Below are 22,504 nucleotides of genomic sequence, written 5' to 3' on the forward strand. Positions count from 1 at the left end.
GCGCCCAGCCCGCCACAGGAGTCGCTAGTGCGCGATAAGGTCAAACCCTCCCTAACCCGGACGATGCTGGGCCAATTGTGCGCCGCCCCATGGGCCTCCCAGTTGCGGCCGGCTGCGACAGAGCCTGGGCTCGAACCCAGAATCTCTGGTGGCACAGCCAGAATCTCTGGTGGCACAGCCTTAGACCACTGCGCCACCCAGGAGGCATGAATAGCATTCTCACATAGGTGTTCCTTTTGTCCAGGTGGGAAAGGGCAGTGTGGAGTGCAATAGAGATTGCATCATCTGTGGATCTGTTGGGGCGGTATGCAAATTGGAGTGGGTCTAGGGTTTCTGGGATAATGGTGTTGACGTGAGCCGTGACCAACCTCATAGCACTTCATGGCTACAGACGTGAGTGCTACGGGTCAGTAGTCATTTAGGCAGGTTACCTTAGTGTTCTTAGGCACAAGGACTATGGTGGTCTGCTTAAAACATGTTGGTATTACGGACTCGGACAGAGAGAGGTTAAAGATGTCAGTGCAGACACTTGCCAGCCGGTCAGGGCATGCTCGCAGTACACGTTCTGGTAATCCATCTGGCCCTGCGGCCTTGTGAATGTTAACCTGTTTAAAGGTCTTACTCACATCGGCTGCGGAGAGCGTGATCACACAGTCGTCCGGAACAGCTGGTTCTGTCATGCATGTTTCCGTGTTATTTGCCTCAAAGCGAGCATAGAATTAGTTTAGATCGTCTGGTAGGTTCGTGTCACTGGGCAGCTCTCGGCTGTGCTTCCCTTTGTAGTCTGTAATGGTTTGCAAGCCCACCCACATCCGACGAACGTCGGAGCTGGTGTAGTACGATTCGATGCTTTTCCTGTTTGATGGTTTGTTGGAGGGCATAGCGGGAAATCTTATAAGGTTCTGGGTTAGAGTCCCGCTCCTTGAAAGCGGCAGCTCTAGCCTTTAGCTCAGTGCGGATGTTGCCTGTAATCCATGGCTTCTGGTTGGGGTATGTACGTACAGTCACTGTGGGGACGACGTCATCGATGCACTTATTGATGAAGCCAATGACTGATGTGGTGTACTCCTCAATGCCATCGGAATAATCCCGGAACATATTACAGTGTGTGCTAGCAAAATAGTCCTGTAGCTTAGCATCTGCTTCATCTGACCACATTTTTTATAAACCGTGTCACTGGTGCTTCCTGCTTTAATTTTTGCTTGTAAGCAGGAATCAGGATAGAATTATGGTCAGATTTGCAAATTGGAGGGCGATTGAGAGCTTTGTACGCGTCTCTGTGTGTGAAGTACAGGTGGTCTAGAGTTCTTTTCCCTCTGGTTGCACTTTAACATGTTGATAGAAATGAGGTTAAACAGATTTAAGTTTCCCTGCATTAAAGTCTCCGGCCACTAGGAGTGCCGCCTCTGGATGAGTGTTTTCCTGTTTGCTTACGGCGGAATAAAGCTCATTGAGTGCGGTCTTAGTGCCAGCATCGGTCTGTGGTGGTATGTAGACAGCTACAGAAAATACAAATGAAAACTCTCTAGGTAGATAGTGTGGTCTACAACTTATCATGACTTCCTTAGATATCGTGCGCCAGCTGTTGTTCACAAATATGCAGCCCTTGTCTTACCAGACGCCCCTGTCTATCCTGCCGATACAGTGTATAACCAGCCTCCTGTATGTTGATTATGTCGTCTTTTAGCCATGACTCTGTGAAGCATAAGATATTACAGTTTTGAATGTCCTGTTGGTAGTTCAATCTTCCTCGTAAGTCATCGATTTTATTTTCTAATGATTGCACGTTAGCTTGTAGAATGGAAGGCAGTTGGGGTTTATTTGATCACCTACGAATCCTCAGAAGGCAGCCCGACCTCTGCCCCCTTTTTCTCCGTCTTCTCTTCACGCAGATTACGGGGATTTGGGCCTGTTCCCGGGAAAGCAGTATGTCCTTCACGTCGAGCTCGTCGGACTCATTGAAGGAAAAAAAAGCTTCCAGCTCATGGTGGTGAGTAATCGCTGTTTTGATGTACAGAAGTTATTTTCAGTCATAAGAGACGGTAGCAGCAACATTATGTACAAAATAAGTTTAAAAAAACAAGTTACAAACAATGCAAAAACCGAGCAAAAAAACACAATTGTTCAGGAGAACGAAATATGTCAATTTGAAATGAAATGAAATAGGAAATCATCCTGAGAGAGTGATCTTCCTTGCAATTGCTTGAATAAACCCCATTGCTGATAAATAAATTCTGCCTGATTCCTTGAATGAGTTTTCCTCAACACCGTCATATGCAGTGCATTCGGAAAGTATTCAGACCTCTTCACTTTTTACACATTTTGTTACGTTACAGCCTTATTCTACAATGGATTAAATAGATTTTCTTCCTCATCAATCTGCACACAATACCCCATAATGACAAAGCGAACAGGTAGGCATTTTTGCTAATGTATTTACATAACTATTCAGACCCTTTGCTATGAGTCTCGAAATTGAATTCAGGTGCATTCTGTTTCCATTGATCATCTTTGAGATGTTTTTACAGCTTGATTGGAGGCCACCTGTGGTAAATGAAATTGATTGGAAATGATTTGGAAAAGCACACACCTGTCTATATAAGGTCCAACAGTTGACAGTGCATGTCAGAGCAAAATCCAAGGCATGATGTCGAAGGAATTGTCTGTAGAACTCCGAGACAGGATTGTGTCGGGGCATAGATCTGGGGAAGCGTACCAAAAATTGTCTGCAGCATTGAAGATACCTAAGAATACAGTGGCCTCCCTCATTCTTAAATGAAAGAAGTTTGGAACCACCAAGACTCTTCCTAGAGCTGGCTGCCTGGCCAAACTGAGCAATCGATGGAGAAGGGCCTTGATCAGGGAGGTGACCAAGAACCTGACTGAGCTCCGGAGTTCCTCTGTGGAGATGGGAGAACCTTCCAGAATGACAACCATCTCAGGAGCATTCCACCAATCAGACCTCAGACTGGGGCGAAGGTTCACCTTCCAACAGGAAAACGACCCTAAGCACACAGCCAAGACAACACAGGAGGGGCTTCGGGATAAGTCTCTGAATGTCCTTGAGTGGCCCAGCCAGAGCCCGGACTTGAATCCGATCGAACATCTCTAGAGACACCTGAAAATAGCTTTCCATCTAACCTGACAGAGCTTGAGAGGGTTTGCAGAGAAAAGTGGGAGAAACTCGCCAAATACAGGTGTGCCAAGCTTGTAGCGTCATACCCAAGAAGACTCGTGGCTGTAATCTCTGCCAAAGGTGCTTCAACAAAATACTTTAAATGATGTCTGAGTGTTGGAGTGTAATAAAAAAACAAGAAAGTGGTGCTGTCTGGTTTGCTTAATATGAGCAATTTGAAATGATTTATACTTTACTTTTGATACTTAAGTATATTTTAGCAATTACATTTACTTTTGATACTAAAATATGTTTAAAACCAGATACTTTTACTCTAGTACTATTTTACTGAGAGTCATTTTCTATTAAGGTATCTTAATACTTTTTCCTCCACTACGCTAGCTAGTATGGAGGACTCTGGTACACAGCAGGCAGGGCGACACTGTGTTCTAGCTAGCAGGACTCTGGTACACAGGAGGTGTTGGGCGAAAAACTCAGATAATACTTTTATTTCCCTTTTGTCACAAGCATGAAGCTGTCATGCTCGAGCAAGGGCGTTCATGCAGGATCCAATGGGATGCTTGATGTGGGGGATGTTCCTGCAGATGCAGAAATGGCCACATGCAGGAATGCACCGAATTGCGGGCCTCAATCACATGCTATTGGAGAGACTAGCCATGTGCCACATGGAATCGCACTTACAAGCCTGCTAGAGTTAGCGGTAGGCGGACGAGCAACATCCACTGTTGTAGTACGGATGAAGCCTGAGCTGGAATGTGAAGCTAACTAAGCTGCTTAGAAAACCCTGAGTAGATTTAGCTTGCTTCATAGGATACCCCTCTGAGGGGCTGCTCTGGTGTTTACTTAGGCTTAACAGTTTTTTAAAAATATATTTTTATTTCACCTTTATTTAACCAGGTAGGCTAGTTGAGAACAAGTTCTCATTTACAACTGCCTCCTGGCCAAGATAAAGCATAGCAATTTGACACATACAACAACACATAGTTACACATGGAATAAACAAACATACAGTCAATAATACAGTAGAAAAAGTCTATATACAGTGTGTGCAAATGAGGTAAGATAAGGGAGGTAAGGCAATAAATAGGCCATAGTGGCGAAGTAATTACAATATAGCAATTAAACACTGGAGTGATAGATGTGCAGAAGATGAATGTGCAAGTAGAAATACTAGGGTGCAAAGGAGCAAAATTAATTCATTAATACAGTATGGGGATGAGGTAGTTGGATGGGCTATTTACAGATGGGCTGTGTACAGGTGCAGTGATCTAAGAGCTGCTCTGACAGCTGGTGCGTAAAGTTAGTGAGGGAGATATGAGTCTCCGGCTTCAGTGATTTTTGCAGTTCGTTCCAGTCATTGGCAGCAGAGAACTGGAAGGAAAGGCGGCGAAAATAGGAATTGGCTTTGGGGGTGACCAGTGAGATATACCTGCTGGAGCGCGTGCTACGGGTGGGTGCTGCTATGGTGACCAGAGAGCTGAGATAAGGCAGGTCTTTACCTAGCAAAGACTTGTAGATGACCTGGAGCCAGTGGGTTTGGCAACGAGTATGAAGCGAGGGCCAGCCAACGAGAGCGTACCGGCCGCAGTGGTGGGTAGTATATGGGGCTTTGGTGACAAAACGGATGGCACTGTGATAGACTGCATCTAATTTGTTGAGTAGGGTGTTGGAGGCTATTTTGTAAATGCCATCGCCAAAGTCGAGGATCGGTAGGATGGTCAGTTTTATGAGGGTATGTTTGGCAGCATGAGTGAAGGATGCTTTGTTGCGAAATAGGAAGCCAATTCTATATTTAATTTTGGATTGGAGATGTTTATTGTGAGTCTGGATGGAGAGTTTACAGTCTAACCAGACACCTAGGTATTTGTAGTTGTCCACATATTCTAAGTCAGAACCGTCCAGAGTAGTGATGCTGGATGGGCGTGCAGGTGCAGGCAGCGATCGGTTGAAGAGCATGCAGTTAGTTTTACTTGCATTTAAGAGCAGTTGGAGGCCACGGAAGGAGAGTTGCATGGCATTGAAGCTCATCTGGAGGTTAATTAACACAGTGTTCAAAGAAGGGCCAGAAGTATACAGAATGGTGTCGTCTGCCTAGAGGTGGATCAGAGAATCACCCGCAGCAAGAGCGACATCATTGATGTATACAGAGAAGAGAGTCGGCCCGAGAATTGAACCCTGTGGCACCCCCATAGAGACTGTCAGAGGTCCGGACAACAGGCCCTCCGATTTGACACACTGAACTCTATCAGAGAAGTAGTTGGTGAACCAGGCGAGGCAGTCATTTGAGAAATCAAGGCTGTTGAGTCTGCCGATAAGAATGTGGTGATTCTCAGAGTCGAAAGCCTTGGCCAGGTCGATGAATACGGCTGCACAGTATCGTCTTTTATTGATGGCGGTTATGATATTGTTTAGGACCTTGAGCATGGCTGAGGTGCACCCATGACCAGCTCGGAAAGCAGGTTGCATAGCGGAGAAGGTACGGTGGGATTCGAAATGGTCGATGATCTGTTTGTCAACTTGGCTTTCGAAGACCTTAGAAAGGCAGGGTAGGATAGATATAGGTTTGTAGCAGTTTGGGTCTAGAGTGTCTCCTCCTTTGAAGAGGGGGATGACCGCGGCAGCTTTCCAATCTTTGGGGATCTCAGACGATTCGAAAGAGAGGTTGAACAGGCTAGTAATAGGGGTGGCAACAATTTCAGCAGATAGTTTTAGAAAGAGAGGGTCCAGATTGTCTAGCCCAGCTGATTTGTATGGGTCCAGATTTTGCAGCTCTTTCAGAACATCAGCTATCTGGATTTGAGTGAAGGAGAAATGGGGGAGGCATGGGCTGTTGACTGGGGTAGGGGTAGCCAAGTGGAATGCATGGCCAGCCGTAGAAAAATGCTTATTGAAGTTTTCAATTATTGTGGATTTATCAGTGGTGACAGTGTTTCCTAGCCTCGGTGCAGTGGGCAGCTGGGAAGAGGTGCTCTTATTCTCCATGGACTTTACAGTGTCGCAGAACTTTTTTGACTTTGTGCTACAGGATGCAAATTTCTGTTTGAAAAAGCCACCCTTAGCTTTCCTAACTGCCTGTGTATATTGGTTTCTAACTTCCCTGAAAAGTTGCATATCACGGGGGCTGTTCGATGCTATCTGTCTGTATGTCTCCAGTCAGCATTTGCGTTTGGGTTTCTGCCAGATCCAGACAAGCTTGCATTTGACAACCAGTGAGAGGGACCAGTTTGTCTGAGTCAATCAGACTGGACACAGGGATCAAGCTGCCATCATCATCATCGATCTCCTCCACAAAGTTTATTGTGGCCGTGGAAAACATCTTCAATGGGAGACCACCCCTATCCCGCCGGATCCCAGGGCCCCCGAAAGACCAGGACCCACAGACACACAGTGCCACCCACAGATACATAGTGCCACCCATAGACACACAGTGCCACCCACAGACACACAGTGCCACCCACAGACACACAGTGCCACCCACAGACACACAGTGCCACCCACAGACACACAGTGCCACCCACAGACACACAGTGCCACCCACAGACACACAGTTCCACCCACAGACACACAGTTCCACCCACAGACACACAGTGCCACCCACAGACACACAGTGCCACCCACAGACACACAGTGCCACCCACAGACACACAGTGCCACCCACAGACACACAGTACCACCCACAGACACACAGTGCCACCCACATACACACAGTGCCACCCACAGACACACAGTGCCACCCACAGACACACAGTGCCACCCACAGACACACAGTGCCACCCACAGACACACAGTGCCACCCACAGACACACAGTGCCACCCACAGACACACAGTTCCACCCACAGACACACAGTGCCACCCACAGACACACAGTGCCACCCACAGAACAGAAGCAGATCAACCTCCAAAAACATTTATATTATAAATAGTTATGAAAAATGTTTATATCTAAAAAAAGTTGTGTATCTTAATTTACACAATTAATGAATAATATGCGTTATAACGGAGGCAGTTCATGCAAAGAATTGTTACCTATAACCAGGATTGCCATAAAAAATAAATTTTTTGAAAGCAATTATTATTTTAGCAGACAATTATTGTGATTCATCTTATATTGTCCCTAACATCATTACCCCATAGCAACAGATGTGGGATATACAAACAAACAGTCATACACACTTGACCCCTCTCCCCCACAAACAACCTCAAGCTCAGATGTGCAACAGTTATTCTATCCCAGAGCCCAACTCCAGAAAGGGCTTGATGTGCCAATTCATATACAGTTGCAGCTGTTTCAGAAAGTAGGCAATAATGAGCAAAAATCGGCAAAAATGTTGAGATTTGATTAACCAATGTCAAGTCCTAGGTGATGGAGATCAGATACACCCCCTTCCCCTGAAACACACGCTCTGGTCCCCCGTTGTGATCATATTCCCCAAGCATCTCTGTGCAGTCAGACCTTAGATTATTTTGTGCCATCAGGGCCACAATAATTTGTCCCCTGTCTGAATGTCCTAGTGTGACTCCCTCCCCATGGGTTGCTGCAGCTAGTGTTGCCAGCACTGCCACTACCTGGGTGGGGGCACCCCACCGGATTCCCCACCGGCTAGGTACAAGGTCATTATAAACTTTGAGAAATTTCTTGTATATTATGCTCCCCCATCAGGGGCCTTTGGCTTTGTAGGACCAACCCTGCCAGGCAGGCTCAGAATCTTGAGGGGGTGGTGCTGCTCTAGTAGGTCTCTGACCACATTTATCTTTCTGTTTGGGCTCTGGGATTTGCAACCATTTTCCTTTTTTACTCACTTAACTCCACACTTTTCCAAACACAACCCCGCCCCCCCCTCCATCACAATACACCCACACATACCCACATACTGTGCCTTCTCTGTCCTCTGTGTTTTATTCATCCCATGTTGATTCAGTACTTTTGTGTTCCAGTTCCTTATTTGAAGATGTATTATTTAGCTAATTATACTTTCGTCTAGTGCTCTCTTATCCATTTATAATATACTATCAATAAAAAGTGGAATAGTAATTATTGTGCTGGCTTGTCCATCTCGTTAGTCAGAAGGGGTTTCACCTGTGCTGGCCCAGGTGCTATATAAGAGTGGCTGTCCCAGTGCTCAAGTTGTCTTGAGAGATGTGGAGGGTTTAGTTGTCTCTCCCCATTTGAGTTGTAGAAAATCAATATTTTAACTGATCTTCCCTGTTTTAATTTTGCTCTACTTTATGGTTTGCTTCCTGTCTCTAAGTTTGGTTTGGGTTTTTATTTTGTTTGCCTCTTCTTGGGTGAATTTAGTGGGTCTCATGGTGGGTATCTTTTCTGTTCCAGTTGTTGTTGCTAGTCACCTTCCAGTGGACACCCCCATGAGTGTCTTTCAGAACCCCTCCTAAAACCCCACCTGTTTTGTTTTGGTTGTTGGTCAGGGACTCTTTGTTCCCCCTTCTGTTTGAGCGAAAATGTTTGGTTTCTTGCTGGGGAGTGTAACAACTATATAGTGAACACATTTTGCCTGGAGCCGTATGTAGGGAATAGGGTGCCATGCACATGTGGATACACAGACCTGCGAGCAACTGAGGCCCTTCATGATGAGTTTAGAATTTGTGGCCCCCACCCCCATCAAAGTTGCCCATCCCTGGTCTACTTGGACCTTCCAGTTAAGCACATTGGACATGCAGTACGTACACCGAGGTGCTTCTACGAACTAAACTGTGCTATGTTGAATTACATGTAAGAACTACTCCCCAACACTGCTTCACTAACATTAGGATGACAACACGTAAACCACATTATGCTTCCCTGCAACTTGGCATGTACCAAAGACATGCTCCTTGATTTCTGCCTGCTTCTAGTGAAGTTATTTTCTCATGAAATGAAACAGAAGTGAAGAGCAGGAATGCAGAGTGGAACAGGACAGTTTCCCAAGAAGAGATTAAAGACACTCCTATGATTATGTAATGAATTATTAGGTAATGCATTTAAGACATTATAGTATATCATTCTTAAGCCAGCTAATTAGCTTATATTTTCTGAATTCTTTTTTTTAGAAAGAGATGTTGAAAATGGGCATGGATTGATTCAATTGATTAAACCAACCCAAACACGTATAGCTACACTCTTAGAAAAAAGGGCTCCAAAAGGGTTCTTTGCAGAGGGTTCTACCAAGAGCCGTTTTCATCTGAAGAACCCTTTTTGGAAAATGATGCTTATTTAAGGCAAAGGATTCTACCTAGAACTTTTTATATCCTGCAAACCATTTCTGGAAGAAAGGGTTCTTTGATGATTAATTTGGAAGGAAAGAAGGGTTCTACACAGAACCCTTCTGAATCTGAATACGCTTTTTATTGTACTTTTATTCGAAACAACATACATGAAAACCCTACAGTGACATGCTAGCGGCTAGTCCACTGTTACAGCACAGTGTACAGTTGTAGAGAGAAATCTACATAGAATTCACATAGAAGCCTGCTATTTTATACAGTGCATTGTGATTGTGGACTGGTTGGCATAGTTGGTTCCAGCTGTAGTAGGACACTACTGTATTTAATCAAACTAGGAAACACACTGTGGGTGTATTTGGAATGCAGCTCCTGTGTCATTGTGAAAAGCAGGTGTGACAAAGACACTCCTCTTATAGGCTTGCGACTGACACATCCCCTTCAGAGATTTAGCACTGACTGAGTCCCAAGGACCTGGAGGAAGAAACGGTGAGAACCTGGTAGCTATAGAAGCTCTTGCAGATTACGTCAACAGAGATATGAAATACTGCTCTTTCAGGATACACTGGATAAATATATTATGGGATTGAAAATGTATGAAAATGTCACATTTCATGCTTTGAGTCAAATGTAGTTTACAGTAGTTTGAATTGATGCTATTTAGAAGGCTTGTTTGGACTTGCATTTATTACTTTTTTCTTTGTCCTTTCTGTTTGTCCTTAGCCTGACACACCATTCTCAGCCATCTCCTCAACCTCTTTGGAGTTATAGCTATGTTTGCCTCAGCAACAGAAAACTTTGTGAAGAACGTGGATTCTGACGGCAACCTGATACCTGTGTCCTCCCTGAACAACTGTGGCAAGTTGAACCCTCTCTCACTGGTTCTCAAACAATCCCCGTTCTTCTGGAAAACCAAATACACGCCTACTAAGTTCACCCTCGATGATGTGCTTACCAAAAATCCACCCTTAAACCCAGGTAAACTCCCGATGCCTCATTTAGAACTGTATGTTTCACAGTAAATATCAGCGTGCGACATTTCTTAAAATACGTACGCATGAAAATAGTGAGAATTATAAACTTGGCGCATGTCACTTCCTTAAACTGTGCTCATGAATAAGCATTAAAGTCGAAATCACACAAACGTTTATTTTTCATAATGGAAATAGAATGCATATGAGTGATTGTGAGAAAACAGACAGTTTACAAGCATTAATGGTGCCATAGGATGTCAAATTAGAAAGGATGTCTATTTTTCTCACGTCTACATCGAGCAATGCCGGTCAAATTAGCGGATAAATTGCCAGAAAATAGACTGATTGTACATTGTTACATCTGGAATTTTGTAATGTATAGTTAAAAGCGCCAATGCTGATAAGTTTAACTGTCAGTGCCAATAGTATGTATAGGCTAGGGCTTATGATAAACGGTGCAGCAATGCATGAATGCAACAAAATCCTATTCATTTATCAACTGGATTGTGTTTCAGCTGTCAATGTTATTTCTTGACAGTAGGCTATCACAATAGTAGCTTAATAAAGCCGAGTTGATTGATAAAGTATTTTCATAACCACTGAAGAATAAATTCATCACCTTTTCGGACTGTGATGGGTTAATATTCCCACATATAACATAGCGTCAAATGTAACAGTTGAACAGACAGATTCTATTTTACAGTGAAGCATACAACTACTGTAGCCTACTGTGCAGTCGATGCAAAACATTGTTGAGTTCAAACATTCTGCTGACAGATCCAAAACTACTTGCCATTGTTTTTTGTAATTTGAGTAATTTAGCAGACAATCTTATCCAGAGCAGCTTACAGGAGCAATTAGGTTTAAGTACCCTGCTCAAGGGTACAGATAGATTTTTCACCTGGTCGGCTCTTGGATATGAACCAGCAACCTTTCGGTTACTGGCCCAATGCGCCTCACCCCTAGGATACCTGCCACCCAGAAACTGACATAGTCCTTTGGCGAATACAGCATAAGTTACTGCAAAATATGAAAACATTCTGTGAACACCTCTAAAAACATTTGATCAAATGTGCCATTGCTCTTTCTCTAAGAAACTGCTGTGACCTAATTCCAATATTCTCCAAATTATACAGCATTATTGTCACCATAACAGGTGAATAGAGGGCGTGCTGTCCAGGTGGAGTTATAATGCTTGTTCACTCGCACAAAGTTTTATAACAGGTATAATGTATAACGGGAACTGCGAATGTATGGCGTCTGCCAAGTTGTTAAATCTCAATATTTCTAACCATAGGCCTACGTATTTGTTTCAGAAATTGCACACGCAGCAAATATTTTGTGTGAAATTTATGCAATTGGGCCTCATTTATAACTATTGCGTAAATGTCACACTAAATATCTGCTTGCACCATTTCTGAAAAGAATACTATGTATAAAAATATAGATATTTATAAACTTGGCACAAGCAGATATGCATGTTTCCCATTATAAATCAGACCTGTAGTAAAACTCTGCTTGGAAACGTCCTCCATTCACCTTTTATGGTGACAATAACGCTGTATAATTCGGAACTATTGGAATTAGGCAACAGCAGTTCCTAAAAGAAAGAGCAATGGCACATTTTATCAACTGTTTTTGGAGATGTTGGCAGAAAGTTTTAAACTTATGCTGTATTTGGCAAAAGACTGTTTCTGAAAGAGAAGACAATGGTAAATGGTTGTGGACCTGTCAGCAGAACATTTCAATTCAACATGTTTTGCATTGACTGGACTACCTGCTAATTCTGAGACTACAAATCAACAAAAATATACAGCAGCTTCCTTACCATACTAGCATATATACTTCAATGTAAAATATCAACTGTTCACCTGTTAAATTCAACTGTGTAGCCTACTATAAACCGCACTGCCTATGTGATTGCATAGCCTACAGCAAAACTTGAAATAAATAGCCTATCTATTTACTAGGCTACTAGGCCAAATTAAATGAGAGATGCGTATGGTAATTTGTTGTATGGCTCCTTCAGGAATAGGAACCCATCACAACCAGAGAAGGTGAGGAATGTAGTCTGCCATCGTCATGATAATAAAATAAATAGGAAATAGATTTCTGTGTCTATTTATATTTGATTCCAAAAATAAAACACAGATTTTTGCTCTTCTCACTAACGGCACATGGCTCCTTTACAATACTTCAACCACTAGATAGATATTGCGTGGTCTAAAGTTTGCAGGAAGCAAGTTCAGTTTAAAAAAAAAAGCTAACTTTTGTTGTATATTTAAGTTTATAAATCAGTCCATTTGATATATAACAGGAAACATGCGTGTGTGTGGTATGTGCCAAATTCATAAATGGCAATATTTGTATAGGTCCATATTATTTGGATGTGTCTGTTATAGATATGTGCTGTGGTATAATAGCATAGAGTCCATTCTAATGTTGAACTTTCCCTCAGCTGTCAAGGAGTCTGACTTTGTGGGCTACGGTGGGACATTTGGTGACAGCCAAGATGCCAGCGTAGATGTGGAGACAAAATTGGCAGCATATGCAGTGGATTTAAACTTTAACATGGGGGCAAAACACGCCTCCACACTCAAGTCGTCCCTTGGCAAACTGAAGAAAGAAGAGGTTGACGTTAAGTGGTTACAAAACATCTCAAAAGACAAGTAAGCTACCCTCTTATATAGTCATGAAGTAGATCAGAGTCAATGATTAGACATCCGAATGGGGAAGAGGAAGTTTGAAAGGAAAGTTACAGGTGGGTCTTTGTCCATGTGTAAACACACACTATGATCAGTGAAACATGCTGAAACCTTTGTAACATAATGTGACTGTGCCCTTGGGATTTCAAGTAAACAACATAACTCACACAAAATGCCAGCTAAAAGCAGAAACAATCATTTTGATGTAAGTCAACTTCATGTCATTTCTAAAACCTTGTATTTCTGTCGAGCGAGAGACAGTTTCAGGGACTTTAAAAAAAACTTACCAGCACCCCTAGTGGAAAAAAGTTCCAGATTTTTGTCTAAATTGATTGGGTGGCAGTTAACCTAGCGGTTAAGAGCGCTGGGCCAGTAACTGAAAGGTCACTGGTTAGAATCCCCAGAATCCACCCAAGGTGGTAAAATCTGCCTTTCTCTTGAACAAGGCAGGTAACCCAAAAACACATGCTCCCCGGAGGCCGATGCCTTGAACGTCGATTAAGGCAGCTACCCGTAACTCTCTGATTCAGAGGGGTTAAACGCAGGAGAAACATTTAGTTGAATGCATTCAGTTGTGCAGCTGATTAAGTATCCCCGTTGCATCATTTATTTGTGTCTCTCCTGCAGGCTTCTGGACATGTCCCTCTCTCTGATCCAGGACGCCCGTAATAATAGTTCTGTGTTTGGGGTGGTGATGGAAAGGATTGTGACGAGTGAGCCGTGCTCGATAAGAGAAAAAAAGCATCAGGCTGGAAACGTTGGTGCTGGAGGGAATGTCACTGGAGTCCCGGTAGGTGTGATAACAAGAGTAACCAGCCAGCAAGCACTTCTCAAATAACTGGTGACTGAGGCAGCACACCACTGCAGGCAAGCTGATATCCAACCCTTGTGTCTGTAGCTGACATGGTGGTATGACGATATCCAACCCTTGTGTCTGTAGCTGACATGGTGGTATGACGATATCCAACCCTTGTGTCTGTAGCTGACATGGTGGTATGACAATATCCAACCCTTGTGTCTGTAGCTGACATGGTGGTAAGACGATATCCAACCCTTGTGTCTGTAGCTGACATGGTGGTAAGACGATATCCAACCCTTGTGTCTGTAGCTGACATGGTGGTATGACGATATCCAACCCTTGTGTCTGTAGCTGACATGGTGGTAAGACGATATCCAACCCTTGTGTCTGTAGCTGACATGGTGGTAAGACGATATCCAACCCTTGTGTCTGTAGCTGACATGGTGGTATGACGATATCCAACCCTTGTGTCTGTAGCTGACATGGTGGTAAGACGATATCCAACCCTTGTGTCTGTAGCTGACATGGTGGTAAGACGATATCCAACCCGTGTGTCTGTAGCTGACATGGTGGTATGACGATATCCAACCCTTGTGTCTGTAGCTGACATGGTGGTATGACGATATCCAACCCTTGTGTCTGTAGCTGACATGGTGGTAAGACGATATCCAACCCTTGTGTCTGTAGCTGACATGGTGGTAAGACGATATCCAACCCATGTGTCTGTAGCTGACATGGTGGTATGACGATATCCAACCCTTGTGTCTGTCGCTGACATGGTGGTATGCCAATATCCAACCCTTGCGTCTGTAGCTGACATGGTGGTATGACGATATCCAACCCTTGTGACTGTAGCTGACATGGTTGTATGACGATATCCAACCCTTGTGTCTGTAGCTGACATGGTGGTATGACGATATCCAATCCTTGTGTCTGTAGCTGACATGGTGGTATGACGATATCCAACCCTTGTGTCTGTAGCTGACATGGTGGTAAGACGATATCCAACCCTTGTGTCTGTAGCTGACATGGTGGTAAGACGATATCCAACCCTTGTGTCTGTAGCTGACATGGTGGTAAGACGATATCCAACCCTTGTGTCTGTAACTGACATGGTGGTATGACGATATCCAACCCTTGTGTCTGTAGCTGACATGGTGGTAAGACGATATCCAACCCTTGTGTCTGTAGCTGACATGGTGGTATGACGATATCCAACCCTTGTGTCTGTAGCTGACATGGTGGTATGACGATATCCAACCCTTGTGTCTGTAGCTGACATGGTGGTAAGACGATATCCAACCCTTGTGTCTGTAGCTGACATGTTGGTATGACGATATCCAACCCTTGTGTCTGTAGCTGACATGGTGGTATGACGATATCCAACCCTTGTGTCTGTAGCTGACATGGTGGTAAGACGATATCCAACCCTTGTGTCTGTAGCTGACATGGTGGTATGACGATATCCAACCCTTGTGTCTGTAGCTGACATGGTGGTATGACGATATCCAACCCTTGTGTCTGTAGCTGACATGGTGGTATGACGATATCCAACCCTTGTGTCTGTAGCTGACATGGTGGTATGACGATATCCAACCCTTGTGTCTGTAGCTGACATGGTGGTATGACGATATCCAACCCTTGTGTCTGTAGCTGACATGGTGGTATGACGATATCCAACCCTTGTGTCTGTAGCTGACATGGTGGTATGACGATATCCAACCCTTGTGTCTGTAGCTGACATGGTGGTATGACGATATCCAACCCTTGTGTCTGTAGCTGACATGGTGGTATGACGATATCCAACCCTTGTGTCTGTAGCTGACATGGTGGTATGACGATATCCAACCCTTGTGTCTGTAGCTGACATGGTGGTATGACGATATCCAACCCTTGTGTCTGTAGCTGACATGGTGGTATGACGATATCCAACCCTTGTGTCTGTAGCTGACATGGTGGTAAGACGATATCCAACCCTTGTGTCTGTAGCTGACATGGTGGTAAGACGATATCCAACCCTTGTGTCTGTAGCTGACATGGTGGTATGACGATATCCAACCCTTGTGTCTGTAGCTGACATGGTGGTATGACGATATCCAACCCTTGTGTCTGTAGCTGACATGGTGGTATGACGATATCCAGCCCTTGTGTCTGTAGCTGACATGGTGGTATGACGATATCCAACCCTTGTGTCTGTAGCTGACATGGTGGTATGACGATATCCAACCCTTGTGTCTGTAGCTGACATGGTGGTGTGACGATATCCAACCCTTGTGTCTGTAGCTGACATGGTGGTATGACGATATCCAACCCTTGTGTCTGTAGCTGACATGGTGGTAAGACGATATCCAACCCTTGTGTCTGTAGCTGACATGGTGGTAAGACGATATCCAACCCTTGTGTCTGTAGCTGACATGGTGGTATGACGATATCCAACCCTTGTGTCTGTAGCTGACATGGTTGTAAGACGATATCCAACCCTTGTGTCGGTAGCTGACATGGTGGTAAGACGATATCCAACCCTTGTGTCTGTAGCTGACATGGTGGTACGACGATATCCAACCCTTGTGTCTGTAGCTGACATGGTGGTATGACGATATCCAACCCTTGTGTCGGTAGCTGACATGGTGGTATGACGATATCCAACCCTTGTGTCGGTAGCCGACATGGTGGTATGATGATATCCAACCCTTGTGTCTGTAGCTGACATGGTGGTATGATGATATCCAACCCTTGTGTCGGTAGCCGACATGGTGGTATGATGATATCCAACCCTTGTGTCTGTAGCTGACATGGTGGTATGACGATATCCAACCCTTGTGTCGGTAGCCGACATGGTGGTATGATGATATCCAACCCTTGTGTCGGTAGCCGACATGGTGGTATGATGATATCCAACCCTTGTGTCGGTAGCCGACATGGTGGTATGACGATATCCAACCCTTGTGTCTGTAGCTGACATGGTGGTATGACGATATCCAAATCACGATAGCGTATCACAGATTTAAAGTGGAAGTCAATTAAGTAAAGTTCATTTTGTTATCGCTTGTTTTTTTGTTGTAGAAACATAAATGGTTTGTTTCTGATTAACTCGTTTTTGGTTTATTTACAGGTGTCTGTAAAGGGGAAAGTAGAAGTACATGGAGTCAAAGATGTGTTCCTGGAGATTCCTAAAAACACTGTCATTGCCTACAGCATTGAGGAGATCAAGGTCAAACGCGATGGACACTTTGGTGAGGGAGTTTATGGTTCATTAAAATACTTGCATTCTTTGTTTTTCACGTTGGTACACCTTCATCGATCTACTAGTACAAAGCTAGCTCCTCTATCCTTCAATGTGCGTATCCAATACGCTGTACAGTCTGTCACAGCCTATGTTTGGCTGGTTGTGGTTATAACTGGTTATATTCTATTACAGACACATTAATGTACACTGTGAAATTATAATATGTGAGCTAAACATAAACAAAATATATAATATATACACTGAGTGGACAAAACATTAAGAACACCTACTCTTTCCATGACAGACTGACCAGGTGAATCCAGGTGATGCTATTATCCCTTATTGATGTGTACAAATCATTAAGAACACCTTCCTAATATTGAGTCTTTGCCTTCAAAGCAGCCTCAATTCGTCAGGACATGGACTCTACAAGGTGTCCAAAGCATTCCACAGGGATGCTGGCCCATGTTGACGCCAATGCTTCCCACAGTTGTGTCAAGTTGGCTGGATGTCCTTTGAGTGGGAAAAACCCAGCAGCATTGCAGTTGTTGACATAAACGGCGTGGGCCTGGCACCTACTACCATACCCCGTTCAAAGGCACATACAATGTTTTGTCTTGCTCATTCACCCTCTGAACGCCACACACACAATCCTTGTCTCAGTTGGCTCAAGGCTTAAAAATTCTTCTTTAACCCGTCTCCTCTCCTTCAGCTACACTGATGAAGTGGATTTAACAAGTAACATCAATAAGGGATCATAGCTTTCACCTGGTCAGTCTGGGTTCTGATGGGTTCTGACTTTTCTAAATATTATTAATTCTCAGGTATCCTATTGAAATATTGAGTGCCATAGTCTGTTTCTACACCAGAAGTTAATGCTTATTAACGAGCTGACAAGGGAGAAAATCTGTCGTTCTGCCCCTGAACAATCCACTGTTCCTAGGCCGTCATTGAAAATAAGAATTTGTTCTTAACTGACTTGCCTGGTAAAATAAAGTCTGTTGGGGGAATGTATATGGGGGAGGCAATTAAGCTTGGAATGTATTGAGTCACTGATAAGGGTGGAGAGATGTGGTTTAGTGAGGAATGGAGGTCAGGTATTGCCGGCATCACTTAATTTCATGCAGCCTTGCTAGTCTAGGAGATAAATCAAAGGCTATAACTATAACACAATTAGGATAACATCATCCTCCAGATCATGAAAAAAACTTTACAAGGTACTTTACAAAGTACCAAAGTTCTAGTGTACAAGTGTAGTTTCAAGTTCACTGGTTACAGTACATCATTGGTCTAAAACCGTAATCTAACCCTGCTGTGTTCACTGGTTACAGTACATCATTGGTCTAATACCATAATCTAACCCTGCTGTGTTCACTGGTTACAGTACATCATTGGTCTAAAACCATAATCTAACCCTGCTGTGTTCACTGGTTACAGTACATCATTGGTCTAATACCATAATCTAACCCTTCTGTGTTCACTGGTTACAGTACATCATTGGTCTAATACCATGTTCTCTTGGCTATAGAGGTGTGCTCCTTTGGAAACGGTGGGTTTGAACCTGCCTGGCAACTTTTTAGATCAATCAGAATGTCCGCGGTCGTGTCGCTCCAAGAGGAAAGCATTCTTCATCAAGGTAATGACACCACGGGACAGACAGAGCAGCTATGTTTCTCCTTCCTCGTTTTCCTTCCAGTTGGAGTATAAATGCATCTGGTGATTTGATTGATGTGGTAATTGTTTGTATCCTGTAAGTCTAGTGATGCTGTAGTGAATGGACTACGGGATGTTGGTATTTGGGTGAAGCAGAAGCCCTGAATGTCAAGCCTATCCTTTAGTTACAATTGCAGCAACTTTGTTGTAACTTTTTAAGTAATTCATAGAAAATAACATACTTTGAAAAAGTGTCAGTTGAGTCCTCTGATTCTCTCAATCTGAATACAAACTTTGTGTTGTTTACCACTGGCCACAGATGTCAGTCAGTTCAACGTCTAGTTTTGAATTACATTTGATTGAGGTTGTAAACTAACGTGAATTCAACAAACACATTCACCATGTCTTTGGATTTAGGTCAAAAGTAGGTTGAAAAAAATACTACATTCTATTACGTTGATGATTTTTCCACTTTATTCAACATCATCACATGTACATTTTTTGTATTTATAACCAGTATTTATTTACAGTCTGTTGCCTTTTGACAGAACTGGAGAAACTGAGTGGTCATTTCCAGGTGCTGTCATCCCTGCCAACAGCCAAACGCTCCTCTCTGCTCCAGCTCCTCAAGACAACCATGGAGGACAGAGAGGCAGTCAGTGTGCTGGAGAGTGTGGTGAGGCACTATTTCACTATTGCTGATTACAAGCACTTCAAATAAATCAGTGGATCTTTAAAGAAAAGTCTCTGAGGTACTATACCACTCAGTATGTCAGTACCTGTCTTGAGCTCTATCCTTAAAACCTCCCTTCAGTTTCTCATCTACACTCTTGTATGGCTGTCTCTCTCCTCACAGCTGGATCAGATGTTGGTTGGTGAGACACCGGACATGGATGATCTTATGGAGGAGACTGAGAAGCAGATAGTCCAGGCCATACTGGAACTTTTACACAAGTCTGATGGAACAAATGAGGGCCAGACAGACGACGAGTCACCCTCACTGCTCTGTTCCACCAACCTCATTGAGGGCCAGACAGACAACGAGTCACCCTCACTGCTCTGTTCCACCAACCTCATTGAGGGCCAGACAGACGACGAGTCACCCTCACTGCTCTGTTCCACCAACCTCATTGAGGGCCAGACAGACAACGAGTCACCCTCACTGCTCTGTTCCACCAACCTCATTGAGGGCCAGACAGACAACGAGTCACCCTCACTGCTCTGTTCCACCAACCTCATTGAGGGCCAGACAGACGACGAGTCACCCTCACTGCTCTGTTCCACCAACCTCATTGAGGGCCAGACAGACAACGAGTCACCCTCACTGCTCTGTTCCACCAACCTCATTGAGGGCCAGACAGACGACGAGTCACCCTCACTGCTCTGTTCCACCAACCTCATTGAGGGCCAGACAGACGACGAGTCACCCTCACTGCTCTGTTCCACCAACCTCATTGAGGGCCAGACAGACGACGAGTCACCCTCACTGCTCTGTTCCACCAACCTCATTGAGGGCCAGACAGACGACGAGTCACCCTCACTGCTCTGTTCCACCAACCTCATTGAGGGCCAGACGGACAACAAGTCACCCTCACTGCTCTGTTCCACCAACCTCATTGAGGGCCAGACGGACGACGAGTCACCCTCACTGCTCTGTTCCATCAACCTCATTGTCAGTGCCATGAATGGTGAGATGGAGCACTATTACATTACATCATCTGTTTATCATTACGTGGATCAGTTCCGTTTCAACAACTTTTTTGGATAATTACGTAACTTAACCTTTGACCCTGTCAACTGCGACACTTCCCGTTCCAGTTTCATGGCATGTGTTCACACGGCTCTAAATGAAGAAATGTTCATTGGTAGCACTGGTGCTCCCAACTTTTAAAAAAGTGTGCATATTTATTTTGTAGAAATGACAGATGAGGGTCTGTCTGTGTTGGGATCCTGTTGCAGTCCTCCAGTCTTACAGGCCCTGCAGATCCTGGTGAGTTCACACTTCCCATTTTGCTACACTGGTAAACAAGTCTGTATTCATCTTAAAAAATACTTTATGTATGTCCCAATCCCAATCGTCCCAATCATCAAATTTTTTCTTACCAATCATATCAGATCTTTTTCAGAGCTGATCTGATTGTCTAAACGCAGCCATACAGGCATAATACAGCAGTATATAATCTTGCTTGTCCTCCAGGTGCATCACGTGGCAGCAGGGAGTGGAGAGACCCTCTCTCTGAGAGATGCAGGTCTGGCTGTTCTGACTGAGGAGGAGGTGTTTGGGAGGACAGAGAGTCTCTTTGGTCACTCTGAAGTTACACTGAAGAGAGAGGAGGACACACTGAGGACAGAGATGAAGGACCAGCCTGGATACCTTCCTCTAGTCATGAGTATCACTGTGAAAGGCCTGGCCTCATTAGTGTAAGAGGGGAGAGGGAGAGAAAGGGAGAGGGAGAGAGAGAGAGAGAGAGAGAGAGAGAGAGAGAGAGAGAGAGGGATAGGGAGAGGGATAGAGAGGGAGGGAGAGAGAGAGAGGGAGAGAGAGAGAGGGAGAGAGAGAGGGAGAGAGAGAGGGAGAGAGAGAGAGAGAGAGAGGGAGAGAGAGAGGGAGAGGGAGAGGGAGAGAGAGAGGGAGAGGGAGAGGGAGGGAGAGAGAGAGAGAGAGGGAGAGAGAGGGAGGGAGAGAGGGAGAGGGAGAGAGAGAGAGAGAGAGAGGGAAAGAGAGAGAGAGAGAGAGAGAGAGTCCATGCAACTTGTAAATCCAGTTTGAACTGATACACTCAGTATTCATTTTAATAATGATTCTTTACTCAGAGAAAACATCCCCAATATGTGGAGTCAGTATGATGGTCCTGTCTTTACTCAGAGAAAACATCCCCAATATGTGGAGTCAGTATGATGGTCCTGTCTTTACTCAGAGATAACATCCCCAATATGTGGAGTCAGTATGATGGTCCTGTCTTTACTCAGAGAAAACATCCCCAATATGTGGAGTCAGTATGATGGTCCTGTCTTTACTCAGAGATAACATCCCCAATATGTGGAGTCAGTATGATGGTCCTGTCTTTACTCAGAGATAACATCCCCAATATGTGGAGTCAGTATGATGGTCCTGTCTTTACTCAGAGATAACATCCCCAATATGTGGAGTCAGTATGATGGTCCTGTCTTTACTCAGAGATAACATCCCCAATATGTGGAGTCAGTATGATGGTCCTGTCTTTACTCAGAGAAAACATCCCCAATATGTGGAGTCAGTATGATGGTCCTGTCTTTACTCAGAGATAACATCCCCAATATGTGGAGTCAGTATGAGGGTCCTGTCTTTACTCAGAGATAACATCCCCAATATGTGGAGTCAGTATGAGGGTCCTGTCTTTACTCAGAGAAAACATCCCCAATATGTGGAGTCAGTATGATGGTCCTGTCTTTACTCAGAGATAACATCCCCAATATGTGGAGTCAGTATGAGGGTCCTGTCTTTACTCAGAGAAAACATCCCCAATATGTGGAGTCAGTATGATGGTCCTGTCTTTACTCAGAGAAAACATCCCCAATATGTGGAGTCAGTATGAGGGTCCTGTCTTTACTCAGAGAAAACATCCCCAATATGTGGAGTCAGTATGATGGTCCTGTCTTTACTCAGAGATAACATCCCCAATATGTGGAGTCAGTATGAGGGTCCTGTCTTTACTCAGAGAAAACATCCCCAATATGTGGAGTCAGTATGATGGTCCTGTCTTTACTCAGAGAAAACATCCCCAATATGTGGAGTCAGCATGATGTTCCTGTGA

At 44.2% G+C, this 22,504-nt stretch overlaps 1 protein-coding gene across 4 annotated transcripts; it reads left to right on the forward strand.

Moving 5' to 3' along the window:
* The first annotated feature begins 1,480 nt into the window (after positions 1 to 1,480).
* LOC120031086 (gasdermin-E-like) lies at positions 1,481 to 21,173 on the forward strand. 4 transcript variants are annotated; one of them, XM_038976659.1, is made up of 12 exons: positions 1,481 to 1,990; positions 9,773 to 9,842; positions 10,077 to 10,331; positions 12,786 to 12,996; positions 13,660 to 13,822; positions 16,944 to 17,064; positions 18,586 to 18,693; positions 19,259 to 19,386; positions 19,567 to 19,737; positions 19,792 to 20,398; positions 20,627 to 20,700; positions 20,908 to 21,173. In XM_038976659.1, the coding sequence occupies exons 3-12, from the start codon at positions 10,127 to 10,129 to the stop codon at positions 21,133 to 21,135; spliced, it is 2,016 nt and encodes a 671-aa protein (XP_038832587.1). In that variant the 5' UTR covers positions 1,481 to 1,990; positions 9,773 to 9,842; positions 10,077 to 10,126; the 3' UTR covers positions 21,136 to 21,173. The 4 variants fall into 4 exon arrangements, with proteins under 4 accessions (XP_038832587.1, XP_038832590.1, XP_038832588.1 ...); XM_038976662.1 differs by having other exon boundaries at positions 19,567 to 19,683; XM_038976660.1 differs by lacking the exon at positions 9,773 to 9,842.
* Positions 21,174 to 22,504: the final 1,331 nt, after the last annotated feature.

This window comes from Salvelinus namaycush, chromosome 37, assembly GCF_016432855.1.
Source record: "Salvelinus namaycush isolate Seneca chromosome 37, SaNama_1.0, whole genome shotgun sequence".
NCBI lineage: Eukaryota > Metazoa > Chordata > Actinopteri > Salmoniformes > Salmonidae > Salvelinus > Salvelinus namaycush.

Coding starts and splice junctions, on each gene's coding strand:
- LOC120031086 (XM_038976659.1), top strand. CDS start 10,127: ATGTTTGCCTCAGCAACAGAAAACTTTGTGAAGAACGTGGATTCTGAC. Junction 12,997..13,659: donor CAAAACATCTCAAAAGACAA/GTAAGCTACCCT, acceptor TCTCTCCTGCAG/GCTTCTGGACATGTCCCTCT. Junction 18,694..19,258: donor GGAAAGCATTCTTCATCAAG/GTAATGACACCA, acceptor GCCTTTTGACAG/AACTGGAGAAACTGAGTGGT.